Here is a 24,986-nt window from a genome sequence, read left to right as displayed (position 1 = left end):
CTCCTGTTTGGACTACTGCAATACACTCTACGTGGGGCTACCTTTGAAGGTGACCCGGAAACTACAATTAATCCAGAATGTGGCAGCTAGACTGGTGACTGAGAGCGGCTGCTGGGACCATATAACACCGGTCCTGAAAGACCTACATTGGCTCCTAGTACGTTTCCGAGCACAATTCAAAGTGTTGGCGCTGACCTTTAAATACCTAAAAGGCCTCAGACCAGTATATCTGAAGGAGTGTTTTCTGCCCCATTGTTCAGCCTGGACACTGAGGTCCTCCTCTGAGAGTCTTCTGCTGGTTCCCTCACTGCGAGAAGCAAGGTTGCAGGGAACCAGGCAGAGGGCCTTCTCTGGGAAACCCAGACAGATGGGCAGGGTATAAATAATAAAATTATTGTTACTGTTATTGTTATGACCTGACACATAAAACTCAATTTGACTAAATAACAACTAGAGTTTAAAATATTACATAACAAGCTGCACAGGGTACATATGATGAATCAAGGGAGAGTTCTATCTCTTTTGCAGGAATGCTGCAGGTGTATAAAAGAGGCAAATGCAGAATGAATTATTCATTTCTTTCCCAGTACTGAAACAGTAATTGAAGCTTTGCTGGCAGAATTGCTACTCTGTTCGGTTAACCTGATTTCTACTACCTGTTTTTGAAGCATTTGACGTTGGGGCTGATGAATGTGTGTCAGCAGAGCATGCTTTATACTGGAGCAAAAGCTCTGGCAAAGATTTCCAAATACTTTGTGAAGTGATCAGGGTACATCAGGAAAAAAAACTTTTGAGCTGTTTGACAGTGGCTTTGTCTCCCTTGGGAGGTTATGGACTCTCCTTCCTTGGAGGCTATTAAGCAGAGGTTGGACGGTCGCTTGTCATGGGTGCTTTAGTTGAGATTCCTGCATTGCAGGGAGTTGGACCAGATTGTCTATGATTCTACCAAAGAAAGAGTCTCGTGCACCAATGATTAGCATGATGAAGCTGCATTGCAGGGATGGGGAGCCTGTTACTCTCCTGATGTTGCTGGACCATAACTCCCATCATCCCTGACCATTGGCCATGCTGGCTGGGGTTGATGGAAACTGGAGTCCAATATCATCCGGAGGACCACAGGCTCCCCATCCCTGCTCTAGTAGGGCTTACTGTGTGGGAGGTGTGAGAGCCTTTAGCCCTCCTGGTGTAGCTGAACTACAAAGCTCACCAGCCCAGTTTATGAGATTATCAGAGTGGTAGTTCAACAGCATCTGGAGAGGCAAAGGTTCCCCTTTGCCCAAGGGGTTTGAAAGTTCAGAAACAGAAAAGCAGAAGTCTATAAATTCTTCAGATTTAGTTTTCATTCTGATAATTTAGGAACATACATGTTTCAAGTCTGTGTCCAATTCAAAAGCCATAGTTCTAGTTTATGCAGCTTTATGCTGCGTTTCCTATAGCAAGGTTTCCCAAACTTGGGTCTCTAGCTGTTCTTGGACTACAACACCCATCATCCCTAACTAGCAGGAGCCATCAGGAGTGATGGGAACTGTAGTCCACAAATAGCTTGAGGCCCAAGTTTGAGAAAGCCTGGCATAGAGCTATGGTAGTAGGAAGAAAGGCTAGCTTCCATTTCCACTGTTCCCTGAGAAGGCAGTGCTAACCTTTGCTGAAAGGGCTATCAGCAAATCCTATCGCTGGAGTGAGAAGTTATTACATTTCCATGGCTGATATTTAAAAATGGAGGCTTGCATTAAATACTTTTAGTCCAGATTGCTGAGTAACTTTGCTTATACGCCTTTGGGTTTTTTTCCCCTTCTCAGAAATGATTAGTGAGAATTGAATATTTTTATTTTCTTTCTACAGTTGAACTAGCCAATCTGATGGACAGAACCTATGAAAGAAAGTTTCCTGTCAGCTCCTTAACTGTATCCCGGGTAAGAATGCAAACTCTAGTTTGGCTAAAGATGAAAGCCACAATACCCCCAACCCTCGCTAAAAAGCCCCTAGTCAGGTATAACCTCCTTTCTTCCAGGAGATCTTGAACTGAAATATTTTTGCTGCATATGCTACTGTGATCTAAAGTTACTGAGTTAGTATTGTGCTGAGGGCACAGTTATAGTCATTTAAAGCCCTGAGATGAGTTGAGATGATTTGCTTCAGTGTGATTTGCCTTCTTTCTAATCTCTCTTCTCAAGCTTTGTTATTACTTTTTAATCTACATTATTTGTCTCACTATTGAGCCGACCTTCTTTGGCTATAACGCTAATGCTTTGTAGTACAAGCTCTACTTCTTAATTCCCCCAGGCCTAGAGATAAGATGCCAAGTTCTAAAGTGTCAATAAAGTATTGCTGGCATGTGGAGGTCATGCATGTCAATATAGCATCAAGGCAATCAACTAAATTGGATTTTGAAAAAGAAAGAAAGATAAGACTGCCTGGAAAAGAACATTGTAGCCGTACTAGGCCAGATGTTCTTGTAGTGTCCAGATGTGGAAACATGAGGACACTTGATGGTTATTAATTATTTGCATTGCATATTAAAATGTACTGGGCATTATACAACTAATAGCTTATCAGACTAGTAGCCTGATACAATATTCCATTGCCTGTCTTTCAATCCCAGCCTCTGGTGGGTTACATCCATTCATTTATTTATTTGTAGTCATGTACAGCCCACCCTTCACCACACAGTCCCAGACAGAGGTGCCAAGTTCCACTTGACATTGGGGGGGGGGCTCGTGTGTTTGTGACATCACACGTGTGACGTCATGCACGTTGGGTGGAGGTCGCGAGCCCTGGGGTGGCCCCCAGCCACTGCGGGGAGGCCTGTTGGGGCCCTGCCCCTCAATATTGGGGGGGCTCAGCCCCATCCCTGCATACTTTGGGAGGGCTGAGCTTTGCTTAGCCCCATAGAGTTGGGGCCTATGGTCTCAGTTCAAATAAACCATTTTGCATAAACATTACTAGACCACAAATTAAAGAATCAGTTGGAAATAACCACAGCACTGCAATGGGAAGGATATTCTGGTCTCGTCCTCCACCCACAAAGGTCTGGATAAAAATGTGCATCTTGACCTGTTTTTGAAATCTATACAATGATGAGGTCAGATGAAAGGGCAATTTTTGGTTCAAGATGCACCCCCGCCCCCTCAAGACATGGACCTGATCACTCCAGGGGAGTCCACCCTGTCCAGAGACGGTTGTCTGCTCACTTCCTGGACCCCAGAGCCCACAACACTCAGCACCTCCAGCTTGTCTGCATTCAGTTTCAGTTTAATGGCCCACACTCTGCTCATTACCACCTCAAGGCAGCAGTCCAGCATCTCAACTGCCTTTCCTGATTCACATGGCATTGAGAGATAAAGTAGTGTGTCATCAGTGGGATCCCAAAATTCCTGATGACATTCCCAACAGCTTCATGTTGAATAACATGGGGACAAGATTGACCCCTGTGGGACACCGTAAGTTAACTCACATGCTGTCAAGTAATAGTTTCCCATTGCTATGGTCTCATATATAGAAATGAAACCAGTGCAGTGCCCCTCAAAGAGAATCAACTATCATTCCCCCAGACCTCCCCCTACAAAGATCAGTTTGGATGCTATACCTGGGCCTGAACCTGGCTTGAAAAGAGTCCAGATAAATTATGGAATATCTTAAAATAGGCAACCTGTGAAATTATATAATAGGAACACAGCCTTGTATCAGGGTCAGGCTGTTTATCCAGTTGGGCCAGGATTGTCTACTTTATTTTGGACTCAAACTCCCATCAGCCACAGCCAGATAACCGATGGTAATGGATGATGGGAGTTGTAGTCTGCAACATCTGGGGAGCTATCAATTTCCTGTTCCTGATCTATTCTGTGACTGGCAGTGACTTTTCAGGACCACAGGCAGAATCTTGCACATTGTATGCTTCCTGATTCTTTTCACCTGAGACCCAGTTGATTAAAACGGGGTCCTTCTGAAAATGAAATTGCTCTACCAACAGCTGTGCTTTTTCTTCATGGAGGAAAAACGAACTATATCAATACAGTTGATACTTTTGTTTTCAATTAAAATGTTTGCCCTATCCCCGTTTTAAAAATGGCTTATGTCATTGGCCATAACTAAAGCTGGTGGGAAAAAGTTCCATAGGTCAGCTAAGTGTGTTGTGAAAAAAGCTTTTCGTTTAAAACCAGAGCAGCACATGCTGTTTGTTCATTTAATTGGGTGTTTTTCTCCAATTCCGGTACCACATCAAAGAGAAAGCAGCTGCTTCCATTTGGCTTCTTCCAGCTCACCGATAATTATACGTAGCTCAATATACTGCATTCATGTGGAACTGGACATGTGTCCTTAATCCCCAAAGTCAAGAGAATGGATGATTGCTCTTCAGTGACATCCAAGGACTTAAGAGTGGGTATCTCTTTCCTTGCCCTTGACAGATACTGGAAAATAGGGATCCACCAGCCCAGTAAGATTTCACCATATAGGACTTTTCCCGTCACGGTGCTGTAGTGATAGGAGAAGCTACACCTGCTACAGCTTAGAAGTTTGCTTGTAAGTTGCTTTGGGTTGCCTTGGGCAACATAAAGTAACTAATGAATTTAACAAACAATAATAATACCGTAATAATAATTAGTAGTAGTAGTAGTTGCTGCTGTTCAGGAGCTCTCTTGGGAGCTTCCATTGCCTTTGATGAAGTCCTGCTGTGCTCCCTGCTAGGCTTCCCAGCATTTCATGTTTCACTGTGTCCTAGAAATGGGGAATGACCTGAGGTTTCTGAAGGAAATGATGAAAACATGAAGGATGGACTTGATATTGATGCTTTCTGATGGCGATACGTGCACTTTGCATTTGGAAGGGGGAGGGGGGAAGAATTTGTCATTGTTACCAAAAAATGTGGAGTCCTGTGAGCTGCATAGATAATGCAAATTAAGCAAGTTTTGCATATTTCAACTGTTTTACATAATTTATTTTTTGCTTTTGCTTGAAGAAAGGTTGAAGGAACTATGCAATATATTGGAGCCCCACCCGATGGTCACTGGATGTCCTACTCATGCTTCATCTCCCAAGATTTTGCCAGCTATTGTTCCTTTTCAGTATTACTGTGTATTTCGAGCTTATCTTCATGAATGTACAATCTTAAAAAAAGCATAGATGGGCAGCCATTTAAATTTAACAACTACATAAATAATGTGGAGTCGTTCCCTCTATTTCTGATGCTCAGATGTCTGTGCCGTTGCATGAAACCTGTTCTGCACAGCACAAGATAGAGGCATTAGCAGATTTGGAGGAACCCCAAAGTTTGTAGAAGTACAAATATTGGGGGGCGGGGCTAAGAGGGGTGAAGCCCAAAAACAGGCCATTGAGGATTGAGTGAGCTTCAGTGGTCAAGGATTGCTGACTGACAGTTGCAAGGTGGGGGCAGGAAAACAGGTGGAACGGGGAATAGAATTGAGTAGCTTAGTTACAACTGGTTTGTAAATGGCTCGCCATATGTCCCAATTGTAATTGACTGTGTTTGTGTTCAGTACAATCATATGACGTTCCATTTACCTGACAAGCGATTGGAACCGTAATGTTCTTCAATTGCAAATCATAACACTTGTTGAACCATTCACAAAACTAGTTAGGTTTGCACCATTCTGTGCTCTGAGCTGATAATCTCTAAGACTATTTCTCCTTCAGTTTATAGACAACATTACTTCACGTGAACAAGTGGATCAAGCTGAGTATTATATTTACAAGTAAGTAACTTTTTGGTTTCCAAACTTTGATTTATGAGATAAAGAAATCAAGGTTATTGAATATATTATTTGTGTCAAGCTGTTGGTTGGGGACAGTTAGGTGTTACCTCTAATTATATTGCAGATCATCAATCAATAGGTGACCAAGGATCCATAAATGCATTAACCAGCTCAGCCCTGGAGAGCAAATCTTTTGCTCTGATGAGAAAATAGGAACAGGAAAAGCCCTCAATGTTCTTAAGCACCTGGAGAAGTGTGAGGACTCTCCATGATGCCACATTGATTTTAGAAGCATGGGAGAATGGTAGGGACCCTCTCTGATGCTGCAGTAAGCGTTATAGAAACTTGGAAAGCTATTAGACTTCTTGCTGCTTCCTGATAGTTTGAAGCTTAGCAAGGTGGGTTTCAACTCCTGCCCTTCTTCACAACCGTCCTGAGTTTCAAGCTCTGCATAATGTCAGAGGGCCCTGTCCCCTCCAGAAGTGGGGTGGGGTGCCACGGCAAGAATGCTGGCTGCCAAATCCAGTGAAGATTTGTTGACAGGGGCCAATATGGGGTGTAATTACGTGCCTTTCTGCTGTTTGTAGCCCAGAATGGTAACCTCTAGACGAGGCATCCCCAAACTGCGGCCCTCCAGATGTTTTGGCCTACAACTCCCATGATCCCTAACTAACAGGACCAGTGGTTGGGGAAGATGGGAATTGTAGTCCAGAACATCTGGAGGGCCAAAGTTTGGGGATGCCTGCTCTAGACTCATTCACTGCTAGATTTATACACTGAGCATTTTCACCTTGCTAGGTGTGCTTGGGGTTGTGGTATGGTAATCTTGGATGCAAATGTGGCAAAATGTTGTTTAGCATTATTGATGTTTTTATTCTGACTTGTCTGCAAGGAGTTCAGGGCAGCATATGTGGTTCGCTTCCATCTTAGCCATACAATAACCCTCCAAGTTAGGTGAGGCTGGCAGACCGTGTTGCTGGTGACATTCATGGCTCAGTGGGAAGCCCTAACTCCCACACCCAAATGGCTCTCTCTGTAGCACTTTTTTCACCAATTATGCAGCCCAGTCCTGTGCATATTTACTCAGGACTCTATTTCTTTAATGGGTTTGCTCCCAGATAAGTATGCGTGGGATTGAAGCCTTAATGGATCAAGTGTGTTACAGCCATCATCTTTTTATGTTCTGGCAACACTGCTTTGAGGTAGACTGCTGTTATTCCCATTTTACGTAAAGTGGACCATGGTAGCAAAAGAAGGTACTGTACTTTCTTAAGACCAATGGCCAATTATGTGATTTTAAGTTGCGTTTTGGAAATGGTACTCAAGTCAAACTCTCTTTTCATTATACAGTGTTGAAACTCGTGTATGATTTCAAGTGTAAAACTAGTTAATTACAACCAACAAAGGTAGTTCCTTCAGAGTTCTCCCTTCCTTAAGAATCTGGTACATCTCATTCAGCCGAACACATTTATTTCCTGCAGATTACTAATCGCATTTGGACTTTTGAGGGAAGTCCATGGGTGCCAGTAACAAAAACGACGATTTGTGTTCGGGGGTGACATAACACAAAATGGCTGCCACATCTAAAATAACAGAAAAGGATTCAGGAACACAAAATGGTGCAGGCATTGGTGCCTGCCCCTTCAGTCGCCCCCCCCCCCCCGAAAAGAAACAAAAGGCACACATATCAGCCACTTACAGAGAGAGGCTCTTTCCCTCATCTCTTGTATTCAGAACAGAAGGGAATATGAGTGTTCAGACCTGACCTGCAATTAAATGTGGACTTGCTTAAAGCAGCAGTCAGAGTCAGGGCAAACAGAGATTGACCAGGAAGAGCAAACAAGTTTCCCATGCATTGTAGATTTTTGAGGCGATATTTGCTGAAATGGCCTTCAGGTGCCATAGGAGGTGCTTGTGGGCACACTGGCACCAGCAGGCATCATGTTGGCGACCCTTTTGCAGCTATAGTTGTGAGTGTTTAAATAAACTTTAGTCTTGCTTTGGATACTTGGCCTACTATCCTCTGGCAGTGGACTCCTGTTGCAAAATGTAGATGTGCAACTGAGCAGTTAAAACAGAGCCACCAGCTTTGCCTTGAATAAAATATGTGGAATGACATGCCTGTTCACAGCTTCTGCTTCTGCTGGGTTTTTCTCCAGGTCATAATTTAATTAAAACTGCTATTTTTGAGGTCTCGTGTGTCTTTGTGAGAGTTGAAGGCTACTTCTGGGTCTATTGCATTAATCAGAAGAACCAATAGGGAGGGTTGCTGACAGGAGTTCAAAAGGCAAACACTGTTTTACATATTATGAATAATTGGTTGGTCCAGTTTTATACCTATATTTTTCACTCTTATTTTTAATGGTGCGATGAGAATTCTAACAGCTTTCAGGGTGAAATGCAGGTTCCATTATCCCTTTAACCAACACTGCTAGAAGGCTTCACAGAAACCAAAGGGCATAGTAACTGCCTTGCTGACAGTAGAATCATAGCATTGAAAGAGACCTCAAATACCATCCAGTTCAGCTCCCTGCTCATGTAGGAAACCAGTTAAAAGCAAGTGTGCATCTCTTGCTGATGGCATATCTCACAGTAGCAATATATTGGAGGTACGTAAAAGGTGCTACAACTGAATGCCTGTATCCAGGGATCGAAATTAGCAGGGTGCCAGGTGCATTTTGCATCTAAAGATTCTCCATTTGTGAGCACGTCAAAAAGTCTGGGTGCCATTTTTTGTGCCTGGCCAACACTCAATGATTACTGAAATGTATGTGCTTTGAAGGCTCGAAGTATATGTTAAAAATAGACAAGAAGTTTAACAAGAAAGAGTAGAGTGTTTTGGAAACTGAAGTATTGCCAACCTCCACAAAAAGTGGCGACTAAAGATTCTGTATTTGGCTCCTAGCTTTTCTAAGTTTCTAACACTGCCACTATCCTAAGGTCTAGTAGAGAAACTTATTCAGAAACTTAAAGAGTGCTCAGTGGACAATTGAAGAAAGGTAATATTGTAGGGAGGTATGATTTTTATTACCGTAGTTTATTAGAGAAAAAAAGAATAAATTTGGAATTCTTTCCTCCCTTCCTTTTACTTAGCATGTGTCTCTATCTAATAAAATGCCCATTCTGATTAGCTGATAGTTTATGTTGTCTGTATATGTTGCTCTAGTTGTGTTTTTTTGTATATTTTAAAAAGCAATAAGAATTAATTATTTAAAAAGAACACCCACCTCACTTGGCTAAAAAAAGGTACTTACACAGCTTTATGGTAGTGACTTATTTATGGCTTACACATCACCATCCATAAATGCTTTGTTCACTTACCCTTAAAAAAAGCACCACTTTTTTTACTGCCAAATGTCAAAGGCTGTGTGAAAGATTAAACATGACGGTGCTACAGCTGACTCAGTATTCAAAGATATCAGCATCTCGCTGGCTCGGACCTTAAATATGGTCTTAATTTGCATATCATCTTGGCATCAGAAGCGTTTAATTATTGCTTCATTCTTAGCTATCCTGCTTATGTAGGAACAGCTGGGAAATGAGGTTTAGAAGTTGTAGAAAGGTCAGCAGTAGCTGGAAAATACAGATGGCAGCCAAGATGGTACAGTAAACATGGCTGGCACCCTGCCTAGTACAGGTAAGTAACTGCACACAGATTTCTCTTTTTCAATGCAAGCTCTTTTGGATTCATTAGTAACCTGTAAATTACCTGTTTGGTCTGTTATTTCATGGGAAAACTCATTTATGATTTTATAGCTGTCTTGCCTCACCTAAGCATGGGCAGTGAAGGGGTGCCGTAAGTGGGCAGGAGGAGAGTGATGGAACCTGTGAGCACAGAGTGTAAATGAGATTTATGGAAATGATCGTGGCAAATTGGCCAAGTCTTTCGTGGAGAAGTTTGGAGGGGAAGCATCTGTGGAGCTGGGGGGAGGACAAAGATATTTCATTGTCCATTACCCCCAATGTCGTGGAAATATGCTTGCTTGGAAGGGCTAATTAAGAGGCAAGCCTGAGCACCAACTGGCAAATGGAAAGATTTTCCTAAGTGCTAATTGATCAATCTTCAGAATTTGCGAACTGCTCAGCCATCTCAGGGATAATAGTGTTTCCTCTTCGGTTTCTTTGTTTTTAATGCAACATATTTGCTTTTGCTTAAAAGTAGCATATTCTTCCCGTAGTGTATCGTCACTGTTCAATTAGGTTTTGGTTATGATTGCACTCACTTTCCTTAACATCAAACAAAACAATGAGAACAAAGGGTAACAGGCGAACATTTTGGGGAGCTGTGGCTGGCCGCTGTTTCCTATTTAACATACATTTGGTGTGAAACTAACTTTTCCCCATGTGCAAAATAGCTCCAAGACTCACATTGCCCAACCCTAAAAAATAAATAAATTGACAGCTCAGAGATATTGGTGAACATTATGCATGGGCCTAGCTGGTCTAAATTCGGCTTGCTTTCTCCTCTTTGCCCCAATTCTCAGTGTGATTTTTTTTAAAATAAATAAATAAAACCTTGTCTGTGTGTGGAAACATGGCAAATATGGGGCCATTTGTACACTCACATTCTGGAAGACCTATATGGATTGGAGATAGGTTCATAAAATAACCGTGATAAATTGAAAGGTGTTCTTTGGGGAGAATCTGATAAGCATGCCACTATTTATTGCTATGTGAGTTTCAGTTTGGCAATCTTATTAACTGGGACAAGACTTACAGTGTTCTGAGCTTTTGAACTTCTTTCAATAAATGAAAGGAGAAATGCTGAGTTTTACTCAGAGTAGATCCATTGAAATTAATGAACCTAACTTAGTCATGTGGATTAATTTCAGTGGGTCTTCTCTGAGTGGAACTTCGCTGAATATCACCTAATGCATTTTTGTATGATACTGGTAGTGGGACGGGATCTATAACCTCAGAAACTAATGTGATTCCTTTTTGCAAGTCAGAAAGGGCTGCAGTTAAGTAACCTGCTTCCCATGGGTAATGAAATAGCCTAGAATGTTTGCATTTACTGTTTGAAATATGCTCTAAATTTGAAAGAAAATCAAAATGTGCAGAAATGCACAGCTACAGCCATGTGCCAAGGAAAAAGAAAAGTGGAGAAAGAAATTTCTCAGGTTTGTATAACAGAGTGCGATATTTATAGCGCATACATTGCCACCTTTTCCTCAGTGGCAGTTCACTCAACTTTCTAACTTTCTTTCTTTTTAAATGCCTGATCTGCAAGTAGAGCAGGGGAAAAGGTTATAAGGCTTGGTTTCCAGGCCCTTTATCATCTTGATTGCCCTCCTCTGCACACATTCCAGCTTGTCAATATCCTTCTTAAATTGTGCCCAGAACTGGACACAGATCTCCAGTTGGGACCTGACCAAGGCAGAATAGAGTGGTACTGTGGCTTCCCTTCATCTGGACACTATACTTCTGTTGATGCAGCGTGGAATAGTATTTTTTTGCTGCTGCTTCACACTGTTGACTCATGTTACGCTTGTGGTCCACTAAGACCCCCAGATCCTTTTCACATGTACTACTAATAAACCAGGTGCTGCCGCCGCCCATCTTATATTTGTGCAGCTGTATTTATAATAGAGCTGTATTTATCTCTGTTGTAAGGATGATAGAGATAAAAGCACCTGAAGCATATTGAACACGTTAAGTGGGAGAATTAAGCACTTACTAAAATTTTGGCTGGATTGTGCCCCATATAAATGAAAAGCCATTTTAATGATAAACTGCTGCACTGTTTTACCTGGATGTAGTTGCTGAAGAAATCTGTTTAAAGCAGCCTCTGCACGACAGCCATTTTACCTATGTGTACAGATCATTTTATGTGTACAGGAGCTGGTTCTTTTAATTACTTGTGTTACGGGAGCTGACTGGTGAAGTTTCCCATTAAAATGCTTTCAGACAAGACCCACAAATCTAGCAACGTGTGATTGCGCACTATGATAGTAACTCCTGGAAAGATTAAGCTGCTTCTGGTTTCTTGTGTGGGAATTCTCTCATCTGGATCTTGAGCCAGCATTAAGAATTGAATGTCTCTCCTCTCAGGAGTGACTCATTCCCTTTCAAATTACCACTTGATAAATGGGGTTGTTTGGAATAGCTCTTATTTCTCCCCTGATGGATGGTTTGTTTCTAGTGACTTCACAGTGACGTTATTTGGCTGTTAGTTGTTCACTCCACAAAACATTTATTAAAAAAAACTTGATACAGATAAAGTGTGTGCTGTCTTTCTGCTTTCTGGACCTATGTCAGACCCCAGCATTTACCGCAGGGGTGCCCAAACTTTTTTTCAAAGAGGGCCAGATTTGATGAACTGAACATGTGTGAGGGCCGACCAAAGTTGCTGAGCTTTCTTTATAGTTTTAACCTAAAGTTGTTGAGCTTTTTTTCGGATTGAAGTTGCTGAACTTTTTTTTTCATATTTTACCCCAGGACATATACTGCCACGGGGGCCAGATTAAATTGACTGGCGGGCCAGATTAGGCCCCCCCCCCAAAAAAAAACAGACTTTGGGAATGCCTGATTTACCGTATTGGCCCGAATATAAGCCACACCCTCAAATAAGCCACACCTTCAAAATTAAAAAGGGGGGAGACAATCCCCCATGCCATTTTGCCAGCGGCCTGCCCTCCACCCACAGAGAGCAGCCCAGGAGTGTGGGGCAACGGCGCGCAGCCCACCCGCTGCTCCCAAGCCTCCCCGGAGCCGTTGGAGGGAAGGGAAGGTTGCGAATATAAGCCACACTTTAACTTTTTACTGTCAGAATTTGGAAAAAAAGGTGCGGTTTATATCCGGGCCAATACGGTAAGCACACTCCAAGTGAAGGAGAAGAGTACCAATTGCCCCTAGTCAGGGCTGGCCCAAGACTTTGCATAATATCCAAAGCTGGTCCTATTCTTTTGGCACCTGAGACAGGAAATCACACAAGCATCTGGCCTCCTCGCTGGCAGTAGAAGTTCAATCATGATAATAATAAATTAAATGTTATAGCAATTTGCAGCCCTTTCATGATACCTACAGTCAGCTGCCTGAGGTGGCTCTCCTACTCTGCATAATAGCAGAGCTGGCTGAGGCCACTGATTCATTGATTAAGTTGATTTAGGCCAGCTCCCTTATCTATTCCACGCTGCTGTAAAACACTGATCTCTTGAGGGATCATCCAATAGCAACTGGTTATCAGAAATTTAATGAGAGCTTCCCCTCATCTCCCAGGCATAGCTGTCAACTTTCCCCTTTTTAAAGGGAAATTCCTTTATTCCGAATAGGATTCCTCGTGAGAAAAGGGAAAAGTTGACAGCTATGCTCCCAGGGTACTTTCCTACCTCTCTGCCGCATGTGCTCACTTAAAATATAGTCTCCTGTGCTCACCATCTTTCTCATTTGCACACACACACACACACACCTCTCTCTCTCTCTCTCTCTCTCTCTCTCTCTCTCTCTCTCTCTCTCTCTCTCACACACACACACACACACACACACACACAGAGAGGGGGGGGGGCTGGCTCTGCTTTCTTCAATCTCCTGGTAAAGAGGAGAATGAGAATCTCCCTGGCATCTAATCCTGACTCACAGGAAGAAAGGTGTCACCAGGGCTAATAACCAAAGGAGGCAGATGGAGCTAATTGTACAGCAATTTATTGTTAGAGCCCCATTACCTCCTGGGTATAATCGAGGCAGTGTAATATTGTTCAATACAATAAGGCTTTTAAAATTAATTACGTATTCCTGATAAGCCTGGCATGTGACTTCGCAGCACAGCTTGAAGGTAGACATCTTGGGTGCCTCATTCATCAGAGAGGCCTATTTTGGTAACATATTCATGACCGTTTCCCAGGAGTAAGGCATTGTTGGTATGCCCTGCACACCCGTATTCCCCTGGGTGTGAAGCCTCAAACACCAGATCCATGTATTCCTAACCTGTGTTTGAATGTAAAAAGAAGCGAGACTTGATTTGTTTTTAATACAAGGCCACCATTTGTTTTTCTTGACATTTCATCTCATCCATTATATTTCTGGCATTTTCGATTGGTGCAGTGCTGGGGGCAGGCACACACAGTGGAATATGGTTGTCATAGTGAAGAATTAGGAGATTAAGTGGGTAGGAACGAACAAGTATAGCAGCAGCTGCCCTGTACAGAAGTAATGATACCACACTTTGCTTACCACACTAAGCAAAAATAAAGTAGTTGCAAATGAACATTTTTGGACTAATAGCAGAGCCATGTGGTGCGTGTTCCTTTCATAGTATATCATACCAAATTTAAATTTAGTTACCAAGTTTTTAAATTAAGTTTTCCAGGTGCTGTACAAAGATTTAATAACAACACAGGTCCTGTCATCAGGTTTATAATCTACTGAACCTTTGCCAACCAAAGATTTTGGGCTCCAACTCCAGTCCACCAAAGAGAGTTCTCAATATGTTTGAAAATGATAGATCCAAAAAGTAATGGGACAACAAAGTCATAGAAAGACTACTAGTACTACTAATAATGAACTTTTATTAGCCTTTTACTTTAGGGTTTGGGATTTTCCAAACAGTTTTAAGATTGCCATTCTCATTAAAACAGCAATGGTGCACAACTAGAATTTGAAAATTACATCACGGTTCAGCTCAAAACATGAAATATAACTGTGAGATCTGGGATGTGCTACCCTGATTAATTCACACAAACAATGTCTACTTGTTGTGTTGTTATGGGAAACATTTTCCAGAGATAAGGAAAACATATCTTTAAAGGCTTCCTCCCTTGCATTATTTGCTCTCTTCTGGTAATTACAGAAACAGTTCAGCATTTCAAGCTCTCATATCGTTAGAAAATACAGGCATTTTTCAGAGGCCTTGTTTAAACATGGATGACTTACCCTATTTGACACTGCCTGAAGTGTTCACAGCTTAAGTACGTGATTAGTTAGTAGCGTAGACTTGTTTGCTGCCTGCTCTTGAACAGATATATCTTCCTCTCTAATTGTGCTCTGTGCCCCCATTCAGAGTTGATAGCTGCCACAACAATGTGTCCTTATTATAGTGAGGAATTGGTTAACTACATACATCTACAGTGGGTCAAGGGGAGAAATCGAATTACCGGTTCTATCCTGTTTGCGGTTTTGGCTCTGTATAATTTTCACTGAAGAAGAAATGCAGTTAACGAGTAAACCTGACCTTTTAAGCGTTATGGGGGGGGGGAACAGTACTGTACTTGTATGAATTTTATCTGGTGCAATACAGACTTGCTGATGTTTGGATCATGTTTCCAAAGTAAAAAGTTAAATGTTTTGAATTACTCATTAAAAAATAATAATATACATGACATAAGCAACGGGGGAAATATGGTTCAAGCAAATGTCTGGCTGTAAATTAGACTTTATTGTAGTTGTGCTGGGACTATGGAAAGCACCAGAGAATCTCTTTTCAGGTTGCTATAGTAACAGCTCACTCCATCATCCTCCAATGTTTTCACGGGCCTATCAGAGTGTGTGCTCTAACACTAGATTATTAAAGGAATTTGTATTCAAATCCAGTCATTTTCAACTGGGTGAAGCCCATAAGTAATTTTTAAGAGGAAGAAATCCTTAATGACGGTTTTCTTTATTGTGAGTAGTTTGTTTTTTTAAGAAAGACATTTCCCAGTTTGGTTTCTTAAGTATTTCAGAGTTTGTAGCTTTACAGTGAAAACAGTATCCAATCTTTATTTATACATGAAAAAGCATATTCCCTTTTTCCTACAGAAGGAGAGGAAGAATGGGAGGGAGATTACAGGAGAGCAAAACCTCAGGGAAACTAGTTTTTAAAATGTTTGTTCTTTAGGCATACATCACTGAACAGTGATGACAACAAAAGAGAAACATCGATCTTTCTTCTTCTTTCCTATCCTTTGAGGATTTTATTTTTAAAGAAGACCCCAAAGCTATGTTTGGGGGTTTTAAACAAACAAGCAAAAATCCCAAAACTCTCTTACTTCATATATGTAATAAACCTAAGATGTAAAGAAAATTAAAAAACTGTGCCTAACTGGTGCTTGTTATTTTGTACCCGTGGAGACCTGTGGGTCACGGGTTTGATTTTGACATACCAGGTGTTCTTCGTGCATAGCAGTGGGACTATGCATCTGGTCCTAGCTGCCAGCATCTTGCACAGTACTGAACTGGAGTTGACATCTGCATGAGCACATCTGGTCTGATGCATCTCAGTTTCATTCCAGAGGCAACCTATCCTGTGCCTGAAGAGTTTCTGATTGGCTAGTTTCAGCTAGGCTAGTGTTGAGGCTCAGGCCATGAAGCTACGGTAGTAGTTACAAGATTCAGGCTTACGGATGGATGCTTGGGAGTGGGCTTGGGCAGACCTCTGGAGGTAAGGTAATTCCACAACTGTGGCCAGCAGCTGATAATGCTCTTGCATTGAGCTTGGTACATAAATGGTACAGTTACGACAGTGCAACGAAATGAGGCAGTCTCTAAAGAATGTGTGTATTGAACCTCAGAGTTTTAGGCATTTATACCACAACTCACCCTTTTCTCCCCCCCCCCTGCCTCAACATATGAGAAGTGATGTCTAAGCTAACTGTGCCAATCTTTGGTTAGATCAGGCACCCCCAAACTTCGGCCCTCCAGATGTTTTGGACTACAATTCCCATCATCCCTGACCACTGGTCCTGATAGCTAGGGATCATGGGAGTTGTAGGCCAAAACATCTGGAGGGCCGCAGTTTGGGAATGCCTGGGTTAGATGATTTGGTTGGGTAGATGACCCTTGAGGTATCTTCCAACTCTATTATTCTATATGGATTGTTGTACAATGTTAGATGCAACTATCTAGCAAGCTCCGGCCAAATTCAAGCATGTGTTTAATATGGGCCAAATCATTCAGCGATTGCCCACATTGAGATGCATATAATTAAACAGATAGTAAACTTATCCTATATGCAGATTTATTGGGATAAATTTCATAATTTTGAAGGAAATTTCCTTTGGATACTCAGTAGATTAGGTTGGTGTTTTCTTTTTCTTTTTTTAAACAGCCTTTATGTTCCATATTAATGGTTATAACAAAAGATTTAAAATCAATGTTATCTCTAAATTCCTGGCTAACCCCCCCCCCTTGCAGGTCTGATAGCCTTTCTTCAAAGAGTGGGTGAATAATGATTGCATTTCCATAGCTTATTTACTGGAAAATGTAAATAACAGGCCTAGTTCAGTGGGGAAGCGGGCAAAGAAGAAAGGTACTTCTTTGTCCTTATTTGCTTTGAAATGTTCTCCTTTCCCCTTGATTTCAGTAGCTGTGTAAAAGGTTTAAATAATAATAGTAATTGCCATCGCTGTGAAATAGATTTGTGACACATTGCACAGAGGAAATGTTTCCTTAAATGCCATTGGAAATTTTAATTTTTACAAAGCTGGGTTGGGAGGGAATCCCTTCTTTTACTCCCTGGGATGTAGAGTTAAAGAGTGCACTGTTCCTATAAGAACTTGTGCAGTGAATAGGTTGTACAAGGATTTGAAAAGGAGGGGGCATGTGCATGCATACATATAAATGGATGTGAGGTTGACATAGGCCAGGAGATAAAAGAAAAGCTTCTTTTACTCATGGATGATTAAAAGCCAACTTTCAAGAAGCAAAGGGTTTTGTGGGGCAGTTTTCTTTTGACAGTGAGACGTGATCAGTGCCTCTGGGCCTTTTTTATTTTTTATTTTTTAATGCAGAGGATTTCTTCCACTGCTTACAGCTTGAAATGGCAGACAAAGGAGATTTCCTGGTGATGTCCTCCCAAGCCCTCTAGTTCTATACTAAGCCTGCCTGGAATCTATTTGATTATTAAGCTTTGTACCTAAAAATATGCCTGGGAAGAGAGAATGTGGCATTTCTTTAAAAAAAGCTAAAGCTTTAACACAGAGAGCTATGACTTGCATTTACAAAGTGAAGTGGCTTTGGATTCTTTCCAGTAGATCAGCTTATTTCTGGCAGTTTGAAAGCTTCATCAGCAATTGAAGCATTTTTTTTTCTGTCTGGTTTCTTCTGAAATTATGTTAAAATCTGAAGTAAACCGGGGTGGAGGTAGGGCAGGAAATCTGTTTAGAAAAATAAATGCTCACATGCAGATTTTTGGAATGCATACATGCAATGTATGTCACTGCATTTCACTAAGACACATGGATCTGATTTACCTTGAGCAAGAACTTGGACACAGCTCCCTGGTGCATAGACAACATGGTAAAATAGCCAAATTTTACTGCTTGAGAGGCGAGCAAGTATACTTCATGCACAGTGTATGCATACTGTATGTATGAGTGCATACTGTATGTATGAATATGGAAAGTGGTTCCAATAGGTTTGCCATTCATCATCTGGACGTATCTGGAATACTGCAGTTGGCAGTAGTGTCTGGGCTCAACAACTTTGGGCAAAACTGAAAACAGCTCAACTTTTCTGTCCGGATTTTCATTGTTTGAAATAGGGCAACCCCATCTTAAAATCAACCTTCGACTTGGGCTACTTCATTTTAGAACTTAAAAATAAAGTAAATTCTTAAGCAAGGGACTCCATAATTTGTTCACAACCTCAATGGTGCCTGGTGCCTGTTTGAACCAGTAGGGCATAAGGCGGAGAGACCAACATAAAGTGGAGTCAGAGCCATTGACGGGCAGAGCCAACTAATTATAGTTTTTACCCATCCTCCTCCCTACTGAGTTCTTCAAGAGCAACAATGAGGTTAAGGAGGAGAAAGCTGACAGGGAGTGCTACCCCCTGGGGTTGTTATAAGTAAGAAGCAGGGGTTGGCTGAGGGCAGAGGAAATGCCCCATTGGCCCAAATCAGTGGTGTCCAAACTTTTTTCAAAGAGGGCCAGATTTGATGAAGTGAAGGGCTGTGAGGGCCAACCAAAGGGCCAACCAAAGTTGTTGACTTTTTTAAGGAATGAAGTTGTTGAGCTTTTTTATGATTGAAGTTGTTGAGCTTTTTAAAGGATTTTACCCCAGGAAATAAACTGCCACAGGGGCCGGATTGAACCGACCGGCGGGCCAGATTAAGCCCCCCAAACGGTCTTTGGACATGCCTGGCCCAAGTGGACGAGCCTCCACTGCATTCATTCCTGCTAATTCCAGTTTTCTATGTCCTGGATATGAATGATGTGAACCGCCTTGAGATCCATGGATGGAAGGCGGTATACTAAATGAGTGAGTGAGTGAGTGAGTGAGTAAGTAAGTAAGTAAGTAAGTAAGTAATGCTCTCTCACCCTTTTCCTTTTTACATTTAGAGAAAGACGGCTTTTTCTATCTACAGTTTCTACCTTAGAAGCATGAACTGAAATCAGCTGTTGCATGCATGAATTTTGGGGAGTAGCATTGAAGTTGTATGTAGTTACAGTGCTGTTGGGTTTCTGGATTGCTGTACAAATATGAGCACGTCAATACAGCAATTTGTCACATGGTAGCACCCAACAAAACCTTTTAAGATTCTTGTGTGTTTCTTCTGGTTTTAACGGCATATACACAAATTATATCTTCTTGTTCCTCTTTAACTAATCTCAGTGAAATATTGGCCGTGGCTCCAAACTCTCAGTTACTGGTGTATATCAGATCCTCCATTCCTCTTACAGAGTTGAAACAGAGATTCTGGTCCCCTATTTACTACTCTCTGGCAGGTAGCACATTCTACCTCTCTCATCTGCTCCAAGAGCTGGAAAAAGCTGGGCTGCGGCCTTCTAGACCCGGTTTTGCATTCACGTTCTTTGCACTTAAGTTTTGGTGTAACGTCCCAGGGTCGCATAGTCAGGCTTGAGTTACAGGACCTTGGCTAGTTCTAAGCAGGCAACTTGCTCAGACAAGTCTGGAGATCAAGGGAGACCTTTTATCCCTCTTGACCCAGGCTACTCTTCCCCCAGACTCTGCTTCGTTGCCAACAATGGACAGCCTTAAAAAAAGTAGTCCTCTGGCTTAGAGCCTAGCACTCCGTCACCTCTCAGTCAGCGCCTTCCTTGTGCCTGCTGGGATGGGGCACAGGCACTGAGGAGTCTGAGGGTGTAGAAAGAATCTGTCTTAGGGGAGTTCTCAGTTCAGAGGTCTCTGACTTAAAGGGGCTCAGCTCTGAAACCAGCCCCTCTGTAGCTTGCTCCACTGGTTCTCTTCATCCAGTGGGCTTTTCTTTTGTGCTAGGGTCCTGGCTGCTGCTTGAGAATGAAGCCTTGACAGCTAGTGCTTCTGAAAAAAATTCTGAAAAATTCACAGGCTGTGACTTCTGTAGCTTTCTCTATCTTATTCGGAGATATTTCAGCGTAATCCTGGGGTGAGTATGATTTAGTCATCCTCCGCTGCTTGATAGGGAGAGTTTGGAAATGCCTTCCAGTTCAGTGGCTCTGAGGATCTGTCGGATTGATTTCTTTGCATAAATATTAAAAAATAGAAAGCCGGAGTTACAGCGGGGCTCTTTAGGGATCTTTCCTTTTGAAAGAATAGGTGATAAGGAATATGGAGGAATAAAGATAGCAGAAAGCCACAGGGCAACCTCATGGCCTTTCCATTCAGTACACAAGAAGTGCCTCTTCATTTAACTCATTGGGTATTCTTTTGCTTATCATAGCTGGCTTCCTGTAGTCTTAAGATGCAATGCACCAAGCACTGCTCCACACAGCTCTCTTTCCTTTCAGTAAGGTTTGTGCAGAAACTGTGATAAATAGATTACACATTCCACCCCCACCCCCGGTCTTCCTCTGGTCCTGGTACATATTGCACTGCCTAGTTATATCCTGTTACCGAGATTTCTGAGCAGAGATATACTAACAATTCATTCAGTTGACTAATAATAATAATACATATTTTTAAGAGCATCTATCTACTATACCATTTTTTGAGTTTTCATCCAGGTCATAGGGAACTAAAATGGACAAAAAGGAACCAGACCCTTCTTGAATGGAGTGTTGGGTCCTTAGGGAGCCTTACACGTGGCCGGGCACACACTGCTTCCAACAGTCATCTGAGCACGGTAACCTACAGTACCCAAACTTGGCTCTGCCGTGACTACAGCTCGTTCTCTCTACTTATGCTGGTGTTTATTATTATTGATGGAGCTACTCAACAATAGAAGTGATCATCCCAATCCTTCAGTCATTTGTGCTGGAAACAGCCCAAATGAAGCCAGTTGACGATTGATTCAGAAAGGCAGAAAGTCACAAAGGGGTGTCTGCTGCAGCCACCAAAAGGTGAGGTTACCTAGAGTTCCTTTGAATTCTACACCATAGCTATTTGACAGTGATGAGGGAAGAGATACCTGTATTGGATTATTCTGAAGGATAATGGATGTTAGAAGCAGCAGGATCTGGCCTGGGCGGGGCAAATGCCACTGGCAAATAGAGCAGCCAGTGGGCAGGAATGGTCCCTTCCAACCCTGCAGTTGTCAAGGTGATTAACTGCCTAGAAATTCACTCTGGGGTGATTATGCCTGTTTAAAGTGCTATTTGGGAAGACTGTGTTCTGGTTGCCATTACCTTGGCAATGGCTGTGATTGGTTATCTGGGGCCAATTATTATTATGTACCAAAGCAGGGGTCCCCAAACTAAGGCCCGGGGGCCGGATGCAGCCCAATCGCCTCCCCAGGTGATCCTTGACTACCTTCGTTGTGACAGGGCAATATGAGTGAAAGCTACTTGTTGGGTCTAGAAAATGACATACCCAGTAGGAATTGTTGCTCACTATGGGCTGATGCCTGGTGTGCTATGGTCCATGGGGTCACGAAGAGTCGGACACGACTAAACGACTAAACAACATGGGCTGATGTAGTTGTTAATGGTAAGATTTAAGGGCCACAGACAGAACTCCTGTTCGAAAAGGCATGGACCTGAAAACTCTACATCAGGGGTCAGCAAACTTTTTCAGCAGGGGGCCGGTCCACTGTCCCTCAGACCTTGTGGGGGCCAGACTATATTTTTTGGGGGGGAAATGAACAAATTCCTATGCCCCACAAATAACCCAGAGATGCATTTTAAATAAATGGACACATTTTATTCATGTAAAAACATGGTGATTCCCAGACCGTCCGCGGGCTGGATTTAGAAGGCGATTGGGCTGCATCTGGCCCCCAGGCCTTAGTTTGGGGACCCCTGCTCTACATCTTCTTAGTGGGGCAGTTTTTCTTTCTGTATCTGTTCTATTCCTGCCTTGCTGTGCCTCAAAGTGATACCTGAGAGGCATATAAAACTGAAGGTAGTGTCATGAACATAACCCACAGTGCTCTGGTGTTGCTGTTTAGCTCATATTTTTAGTAAGGCCCCCAATACTCCCCCATCCCCAACTATTGTAAGCCACTTGTCAGCTGGTGTGTATATGTTTGCATTTACTTTCTTTGTGTGCTCCCGCCTGTCACAACTAGCAAGGGGCCTGTCACACTTCCCCACCCCCCAGGCTAGTTAGGAAATATGTTGTGGGTTCTGTTTTCCTTTCTTTGAAACCCTCCTCCCCTTTTCAAATGTTAATCTTGTTGCTAGGGAGAAGCTATACTAGACATGACATCATTCATGTCTTCCCAAGCCATTCCTCTTGTGGCCATCCAGGACTGTGACTTGTTCCATTCCCAAGGGGAGCTGGTACCCTTTGCAAATAGTGTTTGGTGTGTGTTTTGCATTAAAACACAGCGTTTGGAAATTCTGAGGAATCAGATTTCCAGTTCCTCTTACAGTTGGAACATCTATCTGAACTCTGGTTTTCTTGGCAGTAAAAATATTGTTATGTTTTAATTGCAATGCTATGGAGTGCTCTCTATTTTATCCCTGTTATCAGATCTGTGCTTTAAGCTGCTGGTAAACAGATACTGTAAATACTTTTTTAAAAAAAGACAAATGTGTAGCATCTCCACCGACTGGGAACTTGTAGGTTTCCTCAACTCATTCCCCCCCCTCCCCGTGCAAAATGTCCTATCGAGATCAGATTCAACAACATGATATATTCAGCCAACAAATTTCACAGAGTACAGAACGTTAATTTTACATGCTGTATAAATATCTCAAGAGCTTTTCTAATGGCCAAGAGCATTTAAGCAATGCAGTAGAGGGGAAAATCAATGGAGAACTCTGCTTAGTGTTGTTAAAATTTGTATTTAAATGAATTCAAAGCTTTAAATTTGTTTCTGTTAGAATTTTTTTAGAATACAAGTAAATACTTCAAGACATTACAGTTTGCTAGCATGCAGCAATGTTTAAATGTCTTGAGTTCCAAATTGCATATACCAGACCCTTTGCGCAGGCAGTTGTATGTGCATAGATTATTTAACTATTGGGGTTTTTTGCACTTATGCTCCACCTTCCTTCAAGAAACTGAAGGCAACGTGACAAAGATTACTGGATCAACGAACTATCATAGGTGGCTGGCTGTCAAGTGTGGCTGCTAGATAGTCATTTGGAAGAAAAAGGGTTCACCACCTGCATCTCATCTCACCTTCCAGCCAAGGCATTCTGGCTCTGGCCCATTTGTGGTCCTTTCAACTCTCAGTTAGACTTCTTGGCTTCACACGCACCTCACTCTGTAGGACCTTTCCATTTGCTCCATGCCAGTGTTGGAGCAACACTCCCTCCTTAACAGTGAAGCTTGTGGCCCATCCTATTTTTGCATCCAGCCTTGCAGTCCTGCTATTCACGATTCTGACCACTCGCTATCTCACCCAAACACTTGCCAGTTTGGAACAGGAAACTTAGGAGATAATTGGGGCCCCTATACAGGATTTTCCGTGCTTTGTGACTGGATGCAGATCTTGCTGTCTGACCTCTCTCGCTAGCTAGTGAGCCAGTCAGTACCAATTAGGTAATTGATCCATCATAATATGATTCAGCCTGATTGCCTGTAATTGATGCTTCCTGCGAGCATTTTTGAGCCAGGCCCCTAATGAAAGCAAATATAGGATCTTCTTAATATCAGAGTTCAAGCGAGAAGTGTAGGGACCAATTAGATCAACCAAATGGACATTCATGGCTTGATATTTTAAATGTGCCTTTTAAAAAAAACACCAAGTCTAGCATTAATATGAAAAGAGAGAATCTGTCACTTACAACATAGCATATATACATCCTTTAGCTAGCAGCTGGGTCTCTACTAACACGGCCGACTGCAACAACCTCCCTCCTCCCCTTGGTAATCTGTATAGCCGGTAGCCATAAGGGACAATTCTCAGAAACTCACTAGAGGGAAGTGAAAAGGGTTGGTGGCTATAATAGTCTGATAAATGTTCTGGAAAGCATGCTCATTCAGATGGAAGAACCAATCCTACCACTAAATGGTGCTGCAGTTTGGCTCCAGGCTGCTAGCATCTGTGTATTCGTCCTGTTCATTCATCCTGATGTTTTTCAAAAAGAGGTCTGGGCTAGAGCTCACTGGGGGTTTGATCTAATGCTTCCTAGCCCTTGTTGCTCACGGTTACATAGATTTTAGGTTCTTCTTTCTGAGGCTCAGACAACGATTGAGACAAATGTTGAGGGAGTTCCTTCTCCCCTTCAGCCCTACCCACCCGCCTCCCAGTTCCTTCCTACTATTAAACACAATTGAATTCTTTTATATCATTAATTTCCCCCACAAAATGTTGTGGCTCTTCTTTATACAGATAAACGTAAGGCCAGTCTGGCATTTTCTAGTCCTGGATTTAACTGTTGATTGTAAAACTGTGTCCTTTAGGAACACTTTAAGGGCATGAGAGTTTATGAGAAAGTTGTTGGAACACTGAAGATAATTATATGTTTTTCCTACAACCTAAACCAACATTTCCATTTCTAAATCCTAGTCTGGAAACCGCTACCATCCACTGTAAAGTAGTTATCTAGCCCTAAAACCTTGTGGCATTTCAACACTACTGTTGGTGGTGTTTTTATTTTTGGACCTCTTTTGTCCATGAAGGATGACTTCCTCTGGGCAATTACTTTGGTTTACCAGATTTTATGCCTTGACCTTCTGTAGATTGTCTTGCACAAAGAGCCTGATTCTAGGCTCTGGGGCCCAATTTAAGCTTTGCATCTTTCTGCCAAAAGGCTTCTCACACACTATAATGGTAGCATATGCAACCGAGCTGAGTTGAAGGTGAGATTTGTATTTATATATAATGCTCATTTATTTTTGTTGAGGTGCAAACCACACAGAGACATCTCAAAACACAAATGCATGGCACTTCAGCACAGGCGGTGCTCTCCCATTTGGGAAAAGCTTTTTGGTGGTCCGCATGCCAGAGCGTGCAATGTATAAATCCTACCACAGCACCCTTTAAGGGTTGCATCTCACGGTTAGTACTATCCCTACCTGGAAGTAACT

The 24,986-nt window shown here is 42.3% G+C and overlaps 1 protein-coding gene across 1 annotated transcript in view; it reads left to right on the top strand.

Moving 5' to 3' along the window:
* The window catches only part of MRPS27 (mitochondrial ribosomal protein S27), a 54,047-nt gene that overhangs the window by 7,845 nt on the left and 21,216 nt on the right, over positions 1–24,986 (top strand). Inside the window, exons 3-4 of the mRNA XM_035099793.3 lie at positions 1,843–1,913; positions 5,653–5,711. Coding sequence (XP_034955684.3) covers positions 1,843–1,913; positions 5,653–5,711 — 130 coding nt within the window. The remainder of the gene's footprint in view (positions 1–1,842; positions 1,914–5,652; positions 5,712–24,986) is intronic.

This window comes from Zootoca vivipara, chromosome 10 (assembly GCF_965207765.1).
Source record: "Zootoca vivipara chromosome 10, rZooViv2.hap1.1, whole genome shotgun sequence".
Lineage (NCBI taxonomy): Eukaryota > Metazoa > Chordata > Lepidosauria > Squamata > Lacertidae > Zootoca > Zootoca vivipara.
This window is presented reverse-complemented; position numbering and strand designations above follow the sequence as displayed.